At 37.1% G+C, this 22,388-nt stretch overlaps 1 protein-coding gene across 1 annotated transcript in view; it reads right to left on the bottom strand.

Moving 5' to 3' along the window:
• Positions 1 to 19,445, bottom strand: part of DNAL1 (dynein axonemal light chain 1) — a 32,847-nt gene extending 13,402 nt beyond the window's left edge. The window contains exons 1-5 of the mRNA XM_037503688.2: positions 19,388 to 19,445; positions 14,451 to 14,489; positions 10,123 to 10,232; positions 7,409 to 7,464; positions 3,224 to 3,279 (exon numbers count right to left, since the gene is read on the bottom strand). Coding sequence (XP_037359585.1) covers positions 3,224 to 3,279; positions 7,409 to 7,464; positions 10,123 to 10,232; positions 14,451 to 14,489; positions 19,388 to 19,390 — 264 coding nt within the window. The 5' untranslated portion in view covers positions 19,391 to 19,445. The remainder of the gene's footprint in view (positions 1 to 3,223; positions 3,280 to 7,408; positions 7,465 to 10,122; positions 10,233 to 14,450; positions 14,490 to 19,387) is intronic.
• Between the last annotated feature and the right edge of the window lie 2,943 nt (positions 19,446 to 22,388).

Below are 22,388 nucleotides of genomic sequence, written 5' to 3'. Positions count from 1 at the left end.
CATAGATTACCTATTTATGCACATAAAAAAATTAAAGTATACAAAACAGTATTATTTCTGCTACCTTTAGAGTTGGGATAGGGAAAAGAAAAATTTTCATAGAACATTTCATATATTTATGAATTGTTAGATTTGTTTTTTACAATGAACATATATTACACTTAGAATTAAAAATCTAACCTAATAACTTTTGTAACTAGTAATAAAATACATTGTCACTAAATAAATATTTATAGAGTACCTATTACATGTATCAAACACAAATGTAGATGCTGATAAGCAAAACTGACATGATCATTAGGATTCAAGTATGAGAGAGAGAGACAGGAAGAGAGACAAAGAGACAGGACAGAGAGAAGAGAAAACAAACACAAGAATTACAGACAGTAATAAGTTAGATGAAAAAAATATATGTAAGTGGTCAGAGTTACAGCCTAGAAAGCTGCTTTATATATAGGCTAGTTGGGTTGCTTTTGAGGAGACAACATTTGAGGTTAAGTGTAAAGTTAAGAAGGAGCCAGTAATGTGGAAATCCAGGGTTAAATGGCCAAGTACACAGGTCCTCTGATGGGAATGACTTGGGATGTTAAAAGAAGAGAAAGAATGTCAGTGGCTGGAGATTACCAACTTCAATAGAACAAAAACAATATGAAATGAGATCTGAAAGGAAGACAGAGGCCAGATCTTATATATAAGTGGGCTTATACTGTCCTTAATAGTTTTCTTAAGGGGTTTTAAATAGTCCCCTTTCCTTCAACTTAATACTCCATGTTTTACACATTATTTATTTACAACCTACTAAGGCAGCTATTCAACTCATACTATATGAGGTTGGTGTGTTTAGATGAATAAATAAGTTAGTTATAAACCTACTTGATGCCCAACATCTGTACCGCTATTCAGATTTATTTTTTTTTTAGTCCACACATAAGTAGTAAAGCTTTGGAGTGATAAAATGTTTTGGTGCCTGTATATGTTCCACACAGACACACACACACCTCACATCCTGGAAAGAAAACCCACTCTCGGGTGTCATTGATAGAAGACTATAGAAAGTGAAGCGCTATTAGCAAGTGATGATTAGGCTGGATAATACCTCCATACATGCATTTAATCCTATATTTTATAAATCCTAGGTACATATTACATGTCATGGGAGAAATTACATACTACAGCAAGACTTGAGAAGCTGGTGTTCTGTAAATACCTGGAAGAACATCAAGCATCCATCTTATTGATCCTTGCACATTTATTTGCAAACTCTTCCTTTACAGATAATTCATAATAATGGTTAACCTGAAGAATAATATGTTCTGAATTTTTGTATTACAATTTAATATTTTATCCATTATGATAATGTCCCTGTATCTGAAATTTTTACCATGTGATGGAGAGAAGGCAAAGTATCTTTAAATTTACCAGTCATCTCTAAAATATAAAAATACCAACCTGTTTTACAGATTAAAGATTTTACTAATCCATATCTAACTAGAAAGCAAATATTCATCTATTGGATATTCTTTTGGGGCAAAATTTTCCTATTTAACTCCAGAATGTAATCTTTAAGAATCTCAAAGCATTTTATACATTTCCAAAGCATTTTACACAGGGAAGTGGACATGTAGAACTGTGAACATCCTTCAAAGAATTCAAGATAATTCTATAATTGCACCTCTGTACACTGACTCCTGTTCAGGTATTACAGCTATTTCTGTTATGGAGCAAGGGTGGGTGATGGGAGGGAGAAAGGTCTGGCCATTTTAAAAAGCTGTCTCATCTCAAAGGTTAGTGTTGGGAAGCGCTGAAGTTTCAATCCCACCTGCTTTTATGTAGTACAAGACAGACTTATTGGGGGAGGAGAGAAGGTGGCCAGAGTCATAAAACTTTTTAGAATGTTTATGAATTAACAGTAAGTACTTTTTAAAAATTGTCTTTTTGGGAACAGATACAGGAAAAATAAATTAGTTAATCGTTCCTAAACTTGGTTGGTTTTATAAAATTGTTTAATCTCAACTTCTTTGTAAAGAAATTCAAATGGTCAGTAAATACATAAGTAAAATATATTGTCAAAACTAAATTTTTTTTAAATGCCCAAGGTTGAAAGGGGAACATGGGAACCCTCATACATTATTAGTGGTAGTATAAATTGTTCAAACTTTGCAAAGGGTAACTTGATATTATGTCACAAAAGCCTTAAAAGAAATTCGTACCTTTTGACCCAGCAATTCCATTTCAAGGAATTTATCCAAGGAATTATTCATAGATGTGTGCAATAATATAGCTAAAAGGAGATTCATAACAGCATTGATTACAACTCCAGATTGGAAATAAATCATGAATAATAAGTAACTAATTTAAATAAAATATGGTACATAAAAATAGAATATTGTCATCAAAAAATACCCGGTATGGTTGAAGATTATTTTAAAAATTTAAGTCATTTTGTCTAATCAAAAATCTCCAATGGCTTTGCAAGTCACTTGGAAAGAAATCTAAAACTTTATTATGACCTAGAAGGCCATATTTGGTGTGTGGTTCCTGCTCCCTCTTTGACCTCATGGAGGACCATGCTCCCTTTCTCATTCAACTCTTTTGCTCTCATTCAAGCATAACCAAGCAACTTCAGTTTCAGAACATTTGCACTTGCTGTTCACCTCGGCCTGGAGCACTTGTCCTTTCCTTGGCTCTATAGAGCCTACATGTTCACTTCCAGAGAGGACATCCTGTCAATCTATGTTCTTGCATGCCTCCTTTTTCTTCATTGCATTCATCATTACCTGATAAATTATACAATTATTTCTAGTCTGTCTCACTTCATTATGATGTAAATTCTATGAGAACAGGGTTTTGTTTTACATACTGCTGTATTTCTAGTGCCTGGAACAGTGCCTGGCTTAAAATAGGAATTCAGGAAATACACTGAATGAATTTGTTGAATGAATGAATGAATGACATGGAAAATAATCCTTACACATTAAGTAAAAAATTAGAGAGATGCAAAATAAAATGTACAGTATGATTTCATTCTCTAGATATCCACTGAAGAATAGGAAAAAAGGCAAGAAAGATGTCATTCAAAATGTTAGCAGTATTTAAAATTTCACAGGCTTACAGGTACTTTATATAGTTGCTTTTCTATTTTGTAAAGTTTCTGCTACAAACTAGTATTATCTATATAAGAGAAAAAAAGTTCTACTTTTTAAAGTAATAAATAGCAACCTACCAGGCCATTTAAGTTCTTTATGTTGTTTCTTCCTAAAGACAGTATCCTCAAGTTTTCTGTAATGGAAAAAAAAGCAATTTTTTGTTTATGAGAATCAAAGTTCACAATTTTTGAAAATCTGTATAGCAAAGCTTTAATAAACTTTATATAATAAATATCTTTATATAATGAGCATGGCAGGGCCTCCCTGGTGGCACAAAGGGTTAAGATGCAACCTATGAAGCTGTACGCAGCCTCTGCAGCACAAGTTCGATCCCCCGGCTGGCCAGGGAGCAACCCACATGGCACAGCAGACCTCTCCTGACTCACCAGCTGCTCCCCTCAGCAATGTACTTCGGTCAATCTGCCTCTTCTATTCCCCATTCTGTCTCTGGTGAATCCTCTCATTCCCCCCCTCCACACCTCTGACCTGTACCCCAGCTCTTGTATGCATAAATAAATAAATCTTAAAAAAAAATAAATAATAAGCATGGCAGACTGCATTAATAAAAAGTAGTAATCAACTAAGAAATAACACTGACCTATCATCTAAGGTAAACACTACAACTATAATTTCACCTCACACCAGTATTCAATTTTAAAATGGCTAGCTATTTAGGATGCATCATTTTAAATTTCTGGCTAGTAAAAATATTACAGGAGTGAAATAAGAGTAAAAAATACTTTAATTTTAAATTTGGGAGCTTATATATTTCAAATCTCTTATAAAATAGAACTTATACCAGAAAACAAAAATATATTTATGTATATTTCACCTCACTCCATAAAGGATTAGAAGTGTAATCAAATATCAGTGTAAAAAAATAATGACAATACAAAACACAACAAAACAAAAACAATTATAAATCAGAGACATCCTGCAGGGGAGGAGGAGAGAGGGGGAGGGAGGAGTACAGGGGACTGTGGTGATGGTGCACGGGTGCATTGGTGAAGGAAATTCTATGGGGTCTACACCTGATTTGGGGTGGAGGATGCAAATACTGTTTAAAAATGAACAATGGGGCCTCCCCAGTGGCACAGCAGTTGAGCGTTGGGCTGCGAAGCTGCCTGCAGCCTTTGCAGGGCCTGTTCGATCCCTGGCCAGCCTGCGAGGGTCCCACATGGCGCGCAGACCTCTCCTGCCACACCCGCTGCTCCCCTCAGCAGTGTATTTTGTCAGTCTGCCTGTTCTGTTCCCCACTCTGGCTCTGTTGAATTCTCTCACTCTCCCGTGCTTCTGACTGTACCCAGTGCTTATATAAATAAATAAAAAAATCTTTAAAAAAAAAAAAGAACAATGATGTAAAAAATGAATTTAAAAAATCCAAAGAAATAAAAAGAAATGAATAAATATTAGTTAAAACCCATTGCATGAAAAAAAAAATTGCATGACGATATACAAGATTATCCATTTTCACTACTGCCATAGCCATAATTTTATGAAAACAATTGCATGTTATCTGTCATGATAATATTATCAATGTAGTTTCATTTACGCGAATTATTTCAATTACAGAAAAAGACAATGAGGTAGAGGATAAAATGAAATGTTAAGAAGGGCTTCCCTGGTGGTGCAAGGGGTTAATAAGCACAACACTGTGAAGCTATCCTCAGCCTCTGCAGCATGAGCTGGAGCCCCACCCAGGGAGGTGACCCACATGGTGCAGCAGACCTCTCCTGTCTTGCCCACTGCTCCCCTCAGCAGTGTATTTCAGTCAGTCTGCCTATTCTGCTCCCCACTCTGTCTCTGGTGAATCCTCTCACCGGCTACCCCTACCCATCCCACTCCCGTACCTCTGGGCTGTACCCCAGTTCTTGTATGCATAAATAAATATTTTTTAAAAATGAAATGTTAGAAATTGCTTAATGAGTCAGTAAAAAATTGGAAAAGATTGAGTTATCTTATGCATGGCTCTTGTAAATAAAAGCTTCATGTCTAGCACTATATAAATACTGAATGAGTTAGGTACTAGGGGAATGGAGATTTGAAATAGAAAATAAAAGGATTAATAAAATGTAATACTTGCCCTCAAATAACTCATTATCTGAAGAGACAGAACATATTCCTCACTAACTATAATAAATACTAATATTTCTTGAGCATTTACATGCACCAGGCACTATTCTAAACAGTTTATGTATGCTAATTCATTCATCACAATAAGTACATTAAATAGGTAATTTTTTATTATAATCTAAGGTAGACGTTAGTAAGTTTTCCCAAAGGAGATCAGAAATATAAAAATAAAATTTATTTAAAAAAAAAAGGTGATTAGAATCTTTAGAGGGAGAGATATTTTAAAATAATAATTCTTATTCCTTGTCTCTTTATAGATTTTCCTTTTAGAAAAAGGAGCTGTTCTCAGGGAAAAACACTGCATTAACGGCACAAAATCACAAAAACAATGAAGTGCTTCAGTGTGAACAGAGAGGCATAGGCTTTTAGAAGACTCTGAATACACCGAATGTAACATTATGCTATTTGGTCTTTATCAGGCAAGGAGAGCCATTAGAGGTCTCTGATATGAAAGAATGATGATGAGAATAATGTTTTCAGAAAGAAAACTTTGGTATCAGTGCTGAAGGTCAACTGAAGAGCAGAAAGATAGGAGACAAAAGGAATCAGGAGGCTATCACAAAAGTCATGAAGACAGTGTTTTTCAAACTGTGTTTGTGGGTCATATGAAATCAACTTGGCTGTGATAAGCATTTAAAAAGCAGAAGTGGGCCTCCCCTGTGGCGCAGCGGTTGAGCACTGGGTTGCGAAGCTGCCTGCAGCCTCTGCAGTGCCGGTTCGATCCCCGCCTGCTCCCCGGCCACCGGAGGAGGGTCCCACATGGCACGCAGACCTCTCCTGCTGCCCGCTGCCCCCCTCAGCAGTGTACTTCGGTCCTTCTGCCTGCTCTGCTCCCCGCTCTGGCTCTGGTGAATTCTCTCACCCTCCCGTGCTTCTGACTGTACCCAGTGCTTGTATAAATAAATAAATAAATAAATCTTAAAAAAAATAAAATAAAAAGCAGAAGTAAAATTGAAAAAAATTTATACAGGAACTTATGCTATCAAGGCAACTGTTCTGCAAACTTTATTTCAGTTCATATGTGTATATTTCATATGTGTTTGCCATGTACTGAGCCATAAATTTAAATACATTTCTTACTGTGGAAAATGGTCAAAAATATTTTACAAACATGATCTAAGCAGGACATGATCAGGCTCTAAATTAAAGCGGCAGCCTCTAGAAATGAAGAAGCAACAAATTATTTGAGAGTTCTTTCAAAGAGCAAACAAGACTTAGTGACAAGCTTGGATGCAGAGTTTGAAGGAAGTGAAGGATGAAAATGGTAGACTAACTAATGGTTCACAGAAATTAAATAAATAAATAACCTACGTCCTAATCCCTGGAACATGGGAATGTTACTTTATATGGAAAAAAAAGTACTTTGCAGATGTGATTAAGTTAGGGATCTTGAGATGGGGAAAATATCTTTGATTTCCCAGGAGTTCTCTAAATGCAATCACATGTATCCTCACAAGAGGGAGGCAGAGAAAGATTTTACACAGACAAAACAGAAGCCAGTATGAGCGAGAGGCACAGATGGGACCAATGCCAGGGAACATGTTAGCTATCAGAATCTGGAAGAGGCAGGAAACAAATTCTCCCTTCTAGAGGAAGTACAATTCTGTCAGAACTTCAGTTTTGGCCCAGTAAAACTGATTTCAGACTTTGAGTCTCCAGAACTGTGGAAGAATACATTTCTGTTGTTTTAAGCTACCAAATTTCAGCAGCCATGGGAAACTAGCCCAAGGAGTCAGAGACCTTGGCAACTAGGAGGGTGGTGATGTCATTAACAAAGATAAGGAGTACAGGAAAAACAGGGATGGTAAAGAATTAAAATTTAAGTATAACAAACTGAAACACACACAAGACATTCAGATATAAAATAAAATATCTGATTTTCTACTTATTCTAATTCTATCTCATCTAATTCTAATTTCAAAATGTCTTTAAAATGTTCAGGTCTCATGTTAACTCTAACTTTCTTTGGCTAATCAAACCTAAGGTGCATGGCTTATATATTTTCTCTGTCTACCAAATACTGTGGTTAAAACAGGTGTCAGCACCTGGAATTATATAATATCCCTGGAATTCTTATTATTCCAATAACTAGAAAATTTAAGAACCATATGTTACTGTGGATCACTTACTTAAACCATTCAGGTTGGCAATTTTTTCAATGCAGTTTGTAGACAGTGAAAGTTTCCTTTAAAAAAACATAGAAAATTTTGAATTACTATGAACAATTTTAAATGGGATATCAGAAATTATTCCTCAAGTACCAAGAGATGATATTTAAGTTATATATCTTTTTCACACTGAATCCTTCTCAGACATGGAATGTATTCTTTCATTTTGAAGTCTTCATGTTTTTTTAAATCTTATTACAATTTCACACTCATGGTAGAAAATTCAAAATAACCATTGTGAAGGCAAATTGGTATTATTAAAATTTTTTGTGCATATATTCTTTGACCTATTCTTCCATTTCCAGGAATAGATCCTATGGAAATACTAATACAAATGTCAAAAACAAAAGAACTAGATAATTCATTATATTATCATAAAAACAGAAAAATCCATAAATGTCCATCAACTCAGGAATAGATAATGAAATACTATGCTGTCACTAAAACAAATAAGACTGGGTTAGAAATACTGATCTGGGAAGATGTTCACAATATGCAGTGTCAAAAAAACATCTAACAGAACAATATTCTTTATATCAACCCCTTTTTTGTAAAAAATCAGATCCACATATATATGCATATGTGGAGATTTCATTTTCTCATGAAAATGTTAAATCATTTTTCATGAAAGTGCTAAATCATTCAGAAATACATATTTCTCATTTTAAGAAGTCATATGTACCCTAACAATCCCACATATCCCCCCAGAGAGAACTCCTTTTAATAGTTGGTATATATTTATCTAGAATTTTTCTATATATATTTTAATTGTATAAAAACCAAATGTTTATGGTAACATAATTAACGATTCTTAGTCTTCTTTTTTTAACAAATTGTTTAATATTTTTATTAGTCATGTGAATACATATAAATTTCATGCAAAAATATAATAAAAGCTAATTTTATCAACACTTAATGTGTGTCCCACATTCTATGTACTTTACATACATTAACTATTTTAAATATCACAGCAATCATGTGAAATAAACATTATTATAATCCTTATTTGCAAATGAGGAAATTGAGGCACAAAGATGTTAAGCAATTTGCCTAATACTATACAGCCAGAAGAAACTGGCCTAGCTGAATTTAAAACCCAAAAAATTTGACTGTAGAACATGTGATCTTACCTCTCTGATTTGATCTGGAGAGAAAATTATTCATTTTTTTGCTTGAAACAGCAAAAGCATAACTATACAACATAAATTACTAGTCAAATCCACATATTTTCTTGTCATGCCCCTCTTCCAAGAATCACCAGTGAAAAATGGAGTGCCTTACTCTGGAAATATGGGTGGGGAATAATTGTTTAGTTCTTGTTTAGATGATCTTCCCAAAGAGACAATCAACAAAAATATGGACAGCGTGACTCTTTCTAAGCCATTTCAAGGTACTTTAGTACCTTGGTACTGGGTACAAAAGCTTCTCAAATGTTTATCTTTGAGATGATCTTCTGATAAAAAGATATTTGACCACTGTGAAATTAAGCTTTTTTGAAATCATGCTTTTGAAGCCAAGAAAACATTTAAGATGGATGTTTATGTAATACACTGTGCTCTTACCACAACAAGAAGTTGCATAAAATAACAAACCATGTTTGCTTTTCCCTTTAGTTCCAAAGACAGATATTAACCTAAGAGACAGGTTCACAAATATGGGTCCAAAAGTCACCCAAGTGTAAATACAGATTCCTAGGTTTCATCAGTAAATATTCTTTTTCTCTAAATTTGGGGCAGGGCTTACCTCCTGCCTGAGGAGATTCTTATGTATATAGTCAGAGGACCACACTAGAAAACTCAGGATGAAGAAATGAGGAAGAACTTTGATTCTCAAACATTCAAGAAACACTGCAGCCTTACAGCACACAAGGTATCATAATATAATTGTTTCAAAGTAGTCACAGATTCCTGCTAAAAGTGTGTAGAATATTCAGAAATTAAGTTAAAATAAATTAATATAAATCTAATACTTAAAGGCATGGGAAAATAGGATAAAAGAGTGTGCCTTAATCATAATTAGAAAAAAAATTCGAAGGCATTACATCAAAATGTTAGCACAGATTCTTAAAAGGTGGTTCAATTTTGGTTGATTGTGGTTTTTTTCTAGGTGTTTTACAATACATTTTTATAATTTGAAAAGTTCTTTTAAAGCAGTATCTCTCAGGCCTCTAATTTAAAGTATAGTACTGACTTTGGTAGATAATTTTATTAGAGAAAGAAGTAGATTTTGGGCCTCCCCTGGTGGCGCAGTGGTTGAGCGCTGGGTTGGGAGGCTGCCTGCAGCCTCTGCAGCACCAGTTCGATCCCCAGCCACCGGCGAGGGTCCCACAAAAAAAAAAAAAAAAAAAAAAAAAAAAAAGAAGTAGATTTTATGATAAAGTAATAGTTTTATTGTGTTATTTTGCTTTTCCTAAGAATCTAGGAAATTTCTATTTTCCAGGTATATTATAAAAACTGTACTATAAAAAATATTATATTGTTCAAATTCTTCTGTAATAATCCTATAAATCAATAATCTTTGATGTTTGGCCTTACCCAAGGGAGAATAATATTAAGCAAACAAAAAAAGAAATAAAGATCACATATAAAAATGTATTTTTTCTAGTCTGTGTAATTAGAAAGGAAGGGAAACTTAATAGCAATACTAGAAGGATGAGGAAAAACAAGAGAACTTACTCGCAATTAGCAAGTGTGGACAAGGATGCATCCATCTTCTCTATAGGAGGGATCTGGGCATAAAGCTTTATCTCTTTGGCTTCTGATGGCTTCTGACTGGTTTTTTCTTCCTATGATATAAGTAAATTTGAAAGAAAATGATCCCTGATTGTAATGTGGAACTCTTAAAGGCCAGAATTTCCCAAGACTTTTCAATGTTTATTTCCAAACAACTATTTCAATTTAATTACTGTGCATTCCTTACCATTCACTTATTGACATTTATTTAGTGAACTTGTTAACTAAAGTAAATTATTCATGTCTACATGAATGATTCAAATAATTCATTCTTAGGTCCCAACCAAATGGAAAGAAGGAAGAAAGAAAAGAACTTTTATTTCTATAATATTTTAAATCCCCTAAGAGTTTAACAATTACTAAAGAAAAAGAAAACACAACAACAAAAACATTTTCCTGGGAAAAATTCCTTTTCCTTAAACAACGTTTTCTTAATTATAAAATTCAGACCTGTGAGATCAACTGTTTTGTCATCTAGTCTTCCACAGTGCAACCTGAGCTAGAACAATAAAATACCAAGAATTTATATTCTTGGTATATTCTCTTTACAACACAGCTGAGATTAAAGATATTAGCTCTACAAAATTTACTAGTAAATTCTACCTTAAGAGTTTAATTTCAGTACTAAGAACACAATTTAAATTTTAATTATCAATATATACCGCCTAATAATATTTTGAAAGTACTTCAATAGTTTGTTGTGTCTCTCCAACAAAACAGGAAGTTTCTAAAGTTCAAAGACCATTTCCTTTGCACTCCTATCTTTTCTATCACCTAATGCAATGTAAGACACAAAAACAGAGTCATTCTAAAAATCTAATCATCAAACACCACTAATAGAAAATCTACAACCACTTGAAAGGAAGATATCTAAGGCATATCCACTCAGTATTTACTACCTAGTAGATTCCCAATATATGTTGGGTTAATCAGTGAAAGAGTGAACTTGATGTCTTAAAGTAATCTTACATGTCAGAGATTTGGGGTTAGTGTGGTATAACAGATACCTAAAGAGGTGTGAGCCTATGTCTCTGAATCATATACAGTGTTGGAAACCAGTATTACAAAAATGTGAAAAAGTTTTAAAAATAAATCTCTGTGCTAAAAAAGAATAAACAAATTGGGGCCTCCCTGGTGGCACAAGGGGTTAAGCACCGCACTATGAAGCAATCCACAGCCTCTGCAGCATGACTTCGATTCCCAACTGGCCAGGGAGAAACCCACATGGCGAGGCAGACCTCTCCTGTCTCACCCACTGCTCCCCTCAGCAGTGTGTTTCAGTCAGTCTGCCCGTTTTGTTCCCCACTCTGTCTCTCTCACCCCCTGTATCTCTGGCCTGTACCCCAGCTCTTGTATGCATAAATAAATAAATCTTTAAAAAAAAGTTAAAAAAAAAATAAACACAGATTTATGACCACAATACAATCTAGAAATAGAACCTAAAAACTGAAACAAAAAACTACCACTTGTTATTATAAGTAAATAAAGTTCTGAAATCTGATTCAAGGACAACAGAATCTCATATTAAGCCTATTCCATACCACTTTTTGTTTTTTAATTTATTTTTATTTTTTTAAGACATTTAAGACCTTTAATGGAAGGGAACTTTATTTTTTTTTTAAAGATTTATTTATACAAGAACTGGGGTACAGACCAGAGGCAAGGGAGGGTAAGAGAATTCACCAGAGACAGAGCGGGGAGCAGAACAGGCAGACGGACCAAAGACACTGCTGAGGGGAGCAGCTGATGAGACAGGAGAGGTCTGCCACACCATGTGGGTATCTTCCCAGCCAGCCGGTAATCAAACCCGCACTGCAGAGGCTGGGGACAGCCTCACAGCGTGGTACTCAATCCGCTGCACCACCGAGGAGGTCTTCCATACCCTTTTTTAAACAAAATATTTTTTCACTAAAAATTTAACCAAACAGAAGTGAATTTTAAAAATCCAATTATTAGAGTACAAAGAAATTTTTAAACATTAAAACAATATTTCAAAAATTTCACTATTCTATTCACTTTATCTATTTTCCCTAAACATCAAGTATCCTGGAGTATTTTTTATTCAAAGTCCATAATAAAAGGAAAATATGTATTATGATGCAAAAAACTACTGGTAATGTATACAAGTAATCACTAGGCATAGAAATTAAGGGGCCAGGGCCTCCCCTGGTGGCGCAGCGGTTGAGCACTGGGCGCAGCCTCTGCAGCACCGGTTCGTTCCTCAGCCACCGGCGAGGGTCCCACAAAAAAAAAAAAAAAAGAAAAGAAATTAAGGAGCCATCTGTATACTTTATGGAAATTCTATCATGTTGAATTACAACTGTTGAAACAGAATTTTTTATTCAATATTTATAATTTATATTTAATGCACTTTACAAAGCAGTTTCTTTTTAATATTGCTATGCATTTTAGTATATTTTTCCAGCTTTACTGAGATAAAATTGACATATAGCACTGTAGAAGTTTAAGGTGTATAAAATGATGATTTGATAAATGTATATGCTGCAAATGATTACAATAATAAGATTACTTAATACATCCATTACCTCACATGATTACCTATTCTATATGTATGAAAGAGAACATTTAGCAAAGCTAATCAACTTTCAAGTATGTAATAACAATATAATTATTACATAATTACAATCATCATGCTATATATTAGATTCTCAGAATTTATCTTATCACTGGAAGTTTGTATCCTTTGACCAGTATCTCCCTATTTCTCCCCATTCCAACCCCTGGCGACTACTATTCTACTCTATTTCTATGAGTCCTGCTTTTTTAGAGTTCAAATACTGGTGAGATCACACAGTACTTGTCTTTACAGTGCATTCAAGGTCTATCCATGTTGTCAAAAATGCAGGATTTCCTTTTTTATGGCTAAGTAATATTATACTGTGTATATGAATGTATGTACACACACACATTTTCTTTATCCATTCACCCATCAATGGACACTTAAGTCCATATCTTGGCTTTTATGCATAATGCCGCAATGACCATGGGGTACAGATATCTATTCAAGATAGTAATTTCATTTATTTCAGCTATATATCCAGAAATGTGATTACTGGGTCACATGGTAGTTCTGTATTTAATCTTCTGAGAAACTTCCACACTGCTTTTCCACAGTGGCTGTATCAACAGACATTCCCATCAACAGTGCACAAGGGTTTCTTTTCTCCTCATCTTTGCCAACCTTTGTTATCGCTTGTCTTTTTGATGATAACTACTCTACCAGATGTGAGGTAATAGCTGTCATTTTGATGCATTTCCATGATGATTACTGATGCTGAGCATCATCTTAGTATTTTTATTGCATATCGTTTCAGCTTTGATTTTCATTTGTCCATGTTGGCTGTCTCTGTTCTAACCTCCAAGAGGCTAAGCCATCATCTACCTAAAACCTAGATAATCCACAATATATACCACTCTAGCACCTGAAAATGACATATATTTTAATGATAATAAAGTTGAAAAGAAAATGTACTGTAACACTGAGATTTCAGTCCTTTTACTTACAGTGTCAGATGAATCAGACTTTCCATATTAAAATGTTTCCAGGTTAGATTTTTTTAATTGAAATTTTATTGAGATATTAGAAGATCTACCTACTGTTATAAAAACAAATACAAAGATATCCCTTGTATTGTTTGCCTGTTTTCTCCAAAGGTAACATTTTGCAAAGCTATAGTATAATATCACCACAGGATATTGATGTTGATACAATCCACTGATTTCATTCAGATTTTCCTAATTTTACTTGTTGTCATTTGTACATATGAGTATGTATGTGTTTGTATGTATTTATTAAGTGCTATACAATTTTACTACCTGCGTAGGTTAATGAATATCACCAAAGTCAAGACAGCTAAAGAGTTCCAGTACCACAAAGATGCCTTATATTGAATGGTCAGATTTAAATAACTATCCCAAAATTTTCCTTGTATGGTTTCTAAAAGAAGTAAAAACCGGGCCTCCCTGGTGGTGCAAAGGGTTAAGCACCGCACTATGAAGCAATCCACAGCCTCTGCAAAACAAGTTCGATACCCTGCTGGCCACATGGCAAAGCAGACTTCTCCTATCTCGCCAGCTGCTCCCCTCAGCAGTGTATTTCAGTCATTCTGCCTGTTCTGTTCCCCATTCTGTCTCTGGTGAATCCTCTCACCCCCCCTGCATCTCTGGCCTGTACCCCAGCTCTTGTGTGCATCAATAAATAAATATTCTTTAAAAAAAAAAAAAAAAGAAGTAAAAACCCATTTACTCACCCATCTGGCTAGGGCCTCTTTGATTGTTGTTGCTTTTGCCTTAAAAAGAGAAGGAAAAAAAAACAAGGCTGTGTTTATCGGTGTATGATTTGGTGATTCAATTTTCATGGTGTGATGTCTACCATTACAGGGCTAACTTCTTTCTTTGAGATATTAATACAAAGAGAGAGTTTTAGTTGTGAAATCAGAATGATTTATTTAAATACATTTTAGAGAAATTAAGGAAATCATGATGAAATTAGTGCCCATATACTTCATTTCCACTTGGTTAACAAAAACTATATAGTTTTCAACACTTGATGTTAAAATATATCTTATTTCAATGATTCTAAGATCTATATATTTTTTACATGTTAACATCTTGGAAATTTGGATGCATCTTACAATCAGGAACAACTTACAATGGCTGTAGCAGGAGGCTACATGTGAAGCCTTAAAAAATATTAACCCTTTATACACAAACACATACACACACATGCATATAGGTTTACAATACATATATACACACACATACTTAAAAATGTGTCGCAAATATGTATTTGTTTGCAAATAATGACCTACAATAAAGATATATATACTGAAATACATTTAAAAGAACTCTGTCAATAAGTAAAAGATAGAAATTCTGAGTCTTGATGTATTTATCATAGCTTAACTCCAACCTATTTTTCTTACAACATGAAATAATGTACCTTATAAAAAAGTACTTTACAGTCAATATATTTGAAACTTTGAAGTTGACCAAAGGAAGATATCATTAATGAATTATTGCTGGAGTTATTTTTAAAAAGAGAGAGCTATTTTTAAAAAGAGAGAGATAAAGCCCAAGCAATAACAAAAGGAAAGTATTTCATGTATATACCATTTCGACATACTAATAAATAACCATTGGGTGAAAAAAGAAAATTATAAAACAAAAAAAAAAGGGAAAGAGAAAGAAGTCAAATGTTGAGAATAACACTAAAAAGGAAACTTATAACCTCAAACACAGTTATCAGAAAACATGAAATAGAAAAAAGTAAGCTAAATATTCAAGATATTGAAAAAGTACAGCATTGCAAGCCCCACAAAGGCAGAGGGAAGCACAAGGGAAGGAGTCAATGAAAAATACAACAGGGAAGAAGAATAAATTTAAAGCTAGTTCTTTCTGGCAAGCCTGATAAACCAAGAAGGAGAGATATACAAATTAAACATATAAAATGAATAAGGAAAAATAATTACAGATGCCACAAAGATTTAAAAAATAAAATAAGCAAACATATGATAATAAGTTTGAAAACCCAGACAAGGTATATATTTCTGAAAACAAAACAAAACATTAAAAACAGAACTGCCAAACTGTCTTAAGATGTCTCAGAAAATGTGAATAGTCCATAATCATTTAAAGGATAAAAGATAAAGAAGATATACCTTCATCCTTCTCCCCTATAACTCCAAGCCTAGATAATTTTACAGGTGAGTTCTAACAAGCTTTCAAAGAACAGATATTCCATTATACAAGCTGTTTCAAAAACCAGAAAAAGGGGAAAATGGCCAACTTATTTTATGCAGCTAGAATAAGCTTGATGCCACAACCAGATAAGAAGATCCCTTTACTTTAAAACATTTATTTGAAAATTCTAACTATAACATTAGCTCTCCAAAAATCAATGATATACAAGAATCATGATCAGGAATGGCTTATCCTAGGATCATAAGGATTTATTGACCTACAGGAAAATCTATTGTCAGCTAATATAGTTAAATTTATATAAGTTAAATTATATATAAGGTATATATTTGGTGACAATTACTAAGGAAAAAAAGACAGTGAGCTTTGTAAGGGACATTGGAGTGTGTGTATATCTAATACACATAAGGCACTCTAAAAATTCAAAACAAGGAGAAAAGTGGAAAAGCAGGTAAACATATGTAAACAGAAAATATAGAAACCGAAATCCAGATGACTAACAAGAGGTGTTTAAACTCAATGAAAATCATGGGCCTCCCCGGTGGCGCAGCGGTAGAGCGCTGGGTTGCGAAGCTGCCCGCAGCCTCTGCGGCGCCGGTTCGATTCCCGGCTGCTCCCCGGCCACCGGAGGAGGGTCCCACATGGTGCGCAGACCTCTCCTGCCACCCGCTGCTCCCCTCAGCAGTGTACTTCGGTCCTTCTGCCTGTTCTGCTCCCCGCTCTGGCTCTGGTGAATTCTCTCACCCTCCCGCGCTTCTGACTGTACCCAGTGCATGTATAAACAAAACAAATGAACAAACAAATAAATAAATAAATAAATAAAACATGCCTCTATAAAAAAAAAAAAAATAAATAAAAAAAAATAAAAAAAAAAAAAATAAACTCAATGAAAATCAGAGAAATACAAAGTAAAATAATAGGATACTAAAATACATCCTCAAATTGGCAAAAGTTAGAAAGTCAGTGAGAAAGCAGAGAAATGGGAACTCTCATGCATTAGTGAGGAAATAATAACTAGTAAAGGCATTCTAGAAAGCAGTCTGACAGTGCCAAGGAAAACTATACATAAATCCTATGACTCCAACATTCCACTTCTGGATATATTTCCTGGAGAAATACTTACATGGATCCATAAAATGAGACATACAAGAAACCCTTTCAAAACATTATGGAAGCAAATTGGAAGCCATCTAACCACCTACTATGGTAATATAGAGTTGGTTAAAAAGCCAATAGTTCCCCCTATAGAAACTCAAATTCCTAAAGGACCATTGGACATTATTAACAGGTAAAACTGGCCATATGAAGAGGAAAACCTCTACTCAGCCCTAGACAAGTGCTGGCAGGTGAAATTTGGGATAATAGTTGCCCTAATATCACATTTCTTCAAATATGAAAACTCTAATAATTGAAAGAAACGCCCTTATTTTATGTATCAGTAAGAAAGGAAATATGCTGTCAATTATATAACACCATCACAGTTCAGTTATATCAAAATGTAGGTAGGATGGTGAAATATGGTAGTTTTGATTTTTCAGAGGAAGCAAAAACCTGGGTTTTGATGTGAAATATGACAATTTTTAAGACATTAAAAGCTAATTAGGGCCTCCCTGGTGGCGCAGCAGTTGAGCGCTGGGTTGCGAAGCTGCCCGCAGCCTCTGTGGCGCCGGTTCAATCCCTGGCTGCTCCCCGGCCACCGGAGGAGGGTCCCACATGGTGTGCAGACCTCTCCTGCCGCCCGCTGCTCCCCTCAGCAGTGTACTTCGGTCCTTCTGCCTGCTCTGCTCCCCGCTCTGGCTCTGGTGAATTCTCTCACCCTCCCGCGCTTCTGACTGTACCCAGTGCTTGTATAAATAAATAAATCTTAAAAAAAAAAAAAAAAAGAAAGAATAAAATATTTTTTAAAAAAAGCTAATCAAAACATTTTTATAAACTGTGTAGGTCTGTATTTCTGTTATTTTTTTTAACTTTCCTTTTTATTTATTTATTTTTTAAAGATTTATTTATTTATTTATACAAGCACTGGGCACAGTAAGAAGTGCGAGAGGGTGAGAGAATTCACCAGAGCCAGAGTGGGGAGCAGAGCAGGCAGAGGTACCGAAGTACACTGCTGAGGGGAGCAGCAGGCGGCAGGAGAGGTCTGCGCGCCATGTGGGACCCTCCTCCAGTGGCCGGGGGGGAGCAGCCGGGAATCGAACCGGTGTGCAGAGGCTGCGGGCAGCCTCGCAACCCAGCGCTCAACCGCTGCGCCACCGTGGAGGCCCTAGGTCTGTATTTCTGAAAGACCCCAGCTTGTAGTCTCAACTACAAAGACCAGCTTGTAGTCTCAACTAGCTTCATCTAATTACTGGTTCTGATATTCTATTTGAAGATTTTTTTTATTTGAAGATTTTTAATAATTTTCATGGTTCATACTTTCAGAATTATTTAGGGTTGATTCCCCACCTGAAATATAAACCTAGATTCTATAATTTTATACTTCTCTTGGCAATAGCTTTCAGCTAAGTGCCTATGCAATAAAGTAAGTAAATCAGTTGGGGAAACTACTTTCTAAAGATGGCATTTAATCTTGTGATTGAGGATGGGTATGACATTCTCAACATTTTAATTTCCTGAACTCAATTTCTCCCTTCTTCTATACAATTGGAATCACAAAAAAGACAACAATTACACTTACTCTTCATAAACATCTCCACGGGACAGGGCAATCACACACATTTGCTTATGATTTCATCATAAAAAAACTTTGGCTAGGCCGCTGATAGATTTCAAATCTAAGGCAGTATTTCTCAAAGTGTGGGGCGGTGCCCTCCAATTTTAGCATCACTTGAGGTGCGTTGTCCAAATGCATATTCCTGAGCCCCTTCCGAACCCACCTCCGTCCCCAATCACACTAAAAATTCATAATGTTCACTCCCACAAGCTCATACTTAGGCCGAGTGAAGCCACACATATGCATACTGTAATTTGAGAAATACTGCCCTAACATTCTATCAGAGTGGGTTTTACAATGTTAACCTAATAACACTCAATTCAGAGAGCAACCTGGGGACTTTACAGGTTTCCAATACTGCGGCAATCGGATTAACACACTCTCCTCCCCTAACCAGCATTTCCCCCATCTCGCTAGGGAAGAAAATCACTGCTCTGTGAAGAAATATCCTAATTCACACCCTCCCTTCCATCATCTTTCCCACTCCAATCGCTCTTTTTAGATAATTTCAAGCTCTTTGTCTTCCTTTTTCTCTGCCAGAGTCCCTCCACTCTAGCACAATCTCCAATCCGTCCCAGGCCGCCCTCATCCCAAACCATCCCCTGCCAGGGTGTCTCTCTCGCCTCAGGCCTCTGACTCCACGGATGTAGTGTCCGCTACTCGTTCCCTTCCGTTGTTCGAAGACCCCCATCCTCAGCCTCAACACTTCACGGTCACCCTTTTCCACTTCCAACCTCCTCTCAGTTTCGGCTTGAAGGCCCTGAGGGTACTCACCATTCCGGCCGTTGCTACTGTCACTGCTCTGGTTGCTAGGGCCCGGCGGGGTCAGTGCGCGTGCGCACTTCCCCCAGCTCGCCGCGGATCCCAGCCGCGGTCCTTTCTCCCCGCCCTCGGGTGGCGCGAGCAGAGCATTGTGGGACGCTGCGGCGGCCGCCAGGGTCCTGCTGCCCGGCTGCCACTGGCTTCCCAGGGGCCGCCGCGCTGCTGCGGGCGACTCGCGTGGCTCTGGCGCTAACCGCGCAGAGTGGTCGGGAGGCGTGCTCTTCCCTACCGAAAGCAGGTTCATCTAATCTGGAGTGACGTACCTGCCCGCAGTCTAAAACTTTAAAACCTCCCTATAACGATAGGCCCTCCCATAAAAGAACTTATATAACTCGCCTTCCCTGCAGCTTGCCTTTCCGTCTTCTCCAGACTGCCTGTGTAATTTACCTGGCCATCCAACTGAGCTATCCGGAGCTAAACGCAGTTGAAATTCTTAGGTTTACTTCCTCCAGAACCCCAGGGAGCCAGCCAGAAAGCCCCACCTGTCAAATTTTAGCCAAAAAGTGTAAAAATACTCAAGAGTTGCTAAGGGCATGGAGAACTACATGTACTATTTATAATTGATAGAGACTATGGCGGGGTGGGGTGGGGACTGTTGATAATATGTATTAAAAGCTTTAAAACCTTTCGCACCTCTTGACCGAAGAGTTCCACTTCGAGGACTTTATCCCAAAGAAATAATCAGACAAGTGCACAGAGACATAAATTCAAAGTTTAATAGCAAAAATAGGGCCTCCCAGGTGGCGCAGCGGTTGAGCGCTGGGTTGCGAAGCTGCCCGCGGCCTCTGCGGCGCCGGTTCGATCCCCGGCTGCTCCCCGGCCACCAAAGGAGGGTACCACATGGCGCGCAGACCTCTCCTGCCGCCCGCTGCTCCCCTCAGCAGTGTACTTCGGTCCTTCTGCCTGCTCTGCTCCCCGCTCTGGCTCTGGTGAATTCTCTCGCCCTCCCAGCTTCTGACTGTACCCAGTGCATGTATAAACCAAACAAACAAACAAATAGATAAATAAGACATGCCTCTAGAAAATTAAAAAAAAAAAAAAAAAAAGTTTAATAGCAAAAATAAAAACAACCCAAATGTCAACAAGTCAGTTGGTATTATTGAACATTCAAATAATAAATAATATACTGCTAAAAATGTTGCTGAAATGCATCTACTCACTTGCAAATGATGGTTATGTGTTAATTTAAAGTGCAAGCTACCAAACAAAATAGTTGGCATGCTCTTCTTTAACAATTATATGTAGCACGCATACATGTACATAACATATCTAAGAGGGAGGGTTTAATGTTTGTTACAGACTGAATTGTGCTCCCCCCTCCCAATTCATATGTTGAAGTCCTAACTTCCAAATGCAACTGACTTGGAAATAGGTCCTTCCAAGGGGTAATTATGGTTAAGTGAGGCCTTAAGAGTGGTGTCCTAATCCAATAGGACTGATTTCCTTAGAGAAGAGGAACAGACTCCAGGAGGGGTGTCCACAGAGGAAAGATCACGTGCCAAAAAAGTGTGAAGCAAGCCAAGGAGAGTGGTCTCACCTAAAACTAATGCTGTCAGCACCTCAATCTTGGACTTCCAGTCTCCTGAAATATGAAGTAGAATTAATGTCTGTAGCATTTTGTTATGGCAATCTGAGGAGAATAATACACTGCTCATTTTGCGTGTCTATGTTCTGATTGTTTCTATAATATATATGCTTTAAATTTTGAAAATTAATTTCATTTTGTAAAAGGCAATTAAATCACATTTATAAAAATAAGAAAAGGTGAAATGTTATTTTTAATACCTTTTAAAAATATTTTATTTATACAAGAACTGGGGTACAGCTCAGAGGCGCCGGAGAATGAGAGAATTCACCAGAGACAGATTGGGGAGAAGAATAGGCAGACGGACCAAGGACACTGCTGAGGGGAGCAGCGGGTGAGATAGGAGAGGTCTGCCACGCCATGTGGGCATCTCCCTGGCCGGCGGGGAATCGAACCTGCGCAACAGAGGCTGTGGACAGCTCACAGCGCAGGCACTCAACCCCCTGTGCCACCAGGGAGACCCGTGAAATGTTTATTAAAGAAAATGAAAATAGGGCCTCCCTGGTGGCGCAGCGGTTGAGCGCTGGGTTGCGAAGCTGCCCGCGGCCTCTGCGGCGCCGGTTCGCTCCTCGGCTACTCCCCGGCCACCAAAGGAGGGTCCCACATGGTGCGCAGACCTCTCCTGCCGGCCGCTGCTCCCCTCAGCAGTGTACTTCGGTCCTTCTGCCTGCTCTGCTCCCAGCTCTGGCTCTGGTGAATTCTCTCACCCGCCCGCGCTTCTGACTGTACCCAGTGCATGTATAAACAAAACAAACAAACAAACAAATAAATAAAACATGCCTCTATTAAAAAAATAAAAATACTTTATAAAAAAAAGAAAATGAAAATATATGTTCATAACATATCTGACTTTTGTTATTATAGTGTTTTGTTTTTAGAAGATCTCTACACCTCCACATCTCTCTGACCTAGAATTCTTCCTTGTCTGCCAAAATCTCTACCAGTTTCATTGATGTGGCTGTAATGGGAATTTAATCCTCAAACATACCTCATAACCTAGCAGAGTACTCCTTTTACTCAAAACCTTGGATTGCACCATAATTTCCCAGATTATGATTCCCATCATTATTTAATAAAAAGCCATTTTTCCCTTCATTATGTTTTGGCTGCTTTAAAATAAACCCATTTTGGGGCCTCCCCGGTGGCGCAGCGGTTGAGCGCTGGGTTGCGAGGCTGCCTGCCTCTGCAGCGCCGGTTCGATCCCCGGCCGCCGGGCGGGGGTCCCACATGGCCGCAGACCTCTCCTGCCGCCCGCTGCTCCCCTCAGCAGTGTACTTCGTCCGTCTGCCTGCTCTTCTCTCCCCTACGACTCTGGTGAATTCTCTCACCCTCCCGCGCTTCTGACTGTACCCAGTGCTTGTATAAATA

Source organism: Talpa occidentalis, unplaced genomic scaffold (genome assembly GCF_014898055.3).
Source record: "Talpa occidentalis isolate TD23 unplaced genomic scaffold, MPIMG_talOcc4v2.1 talOcc4.11, whole genome shotgun sequence".
Taxonomy (NCBI): Eukaryota; Metazoa; Chordata; class Mammalia; order Eulipotyphla; family Talpidae; genus Talpa; species Talpa occidentalis.
Note: the sequence above shows the minus strand (reverse complement) of the source record. Positions and strands in the feature narration are given on the sequence as shown.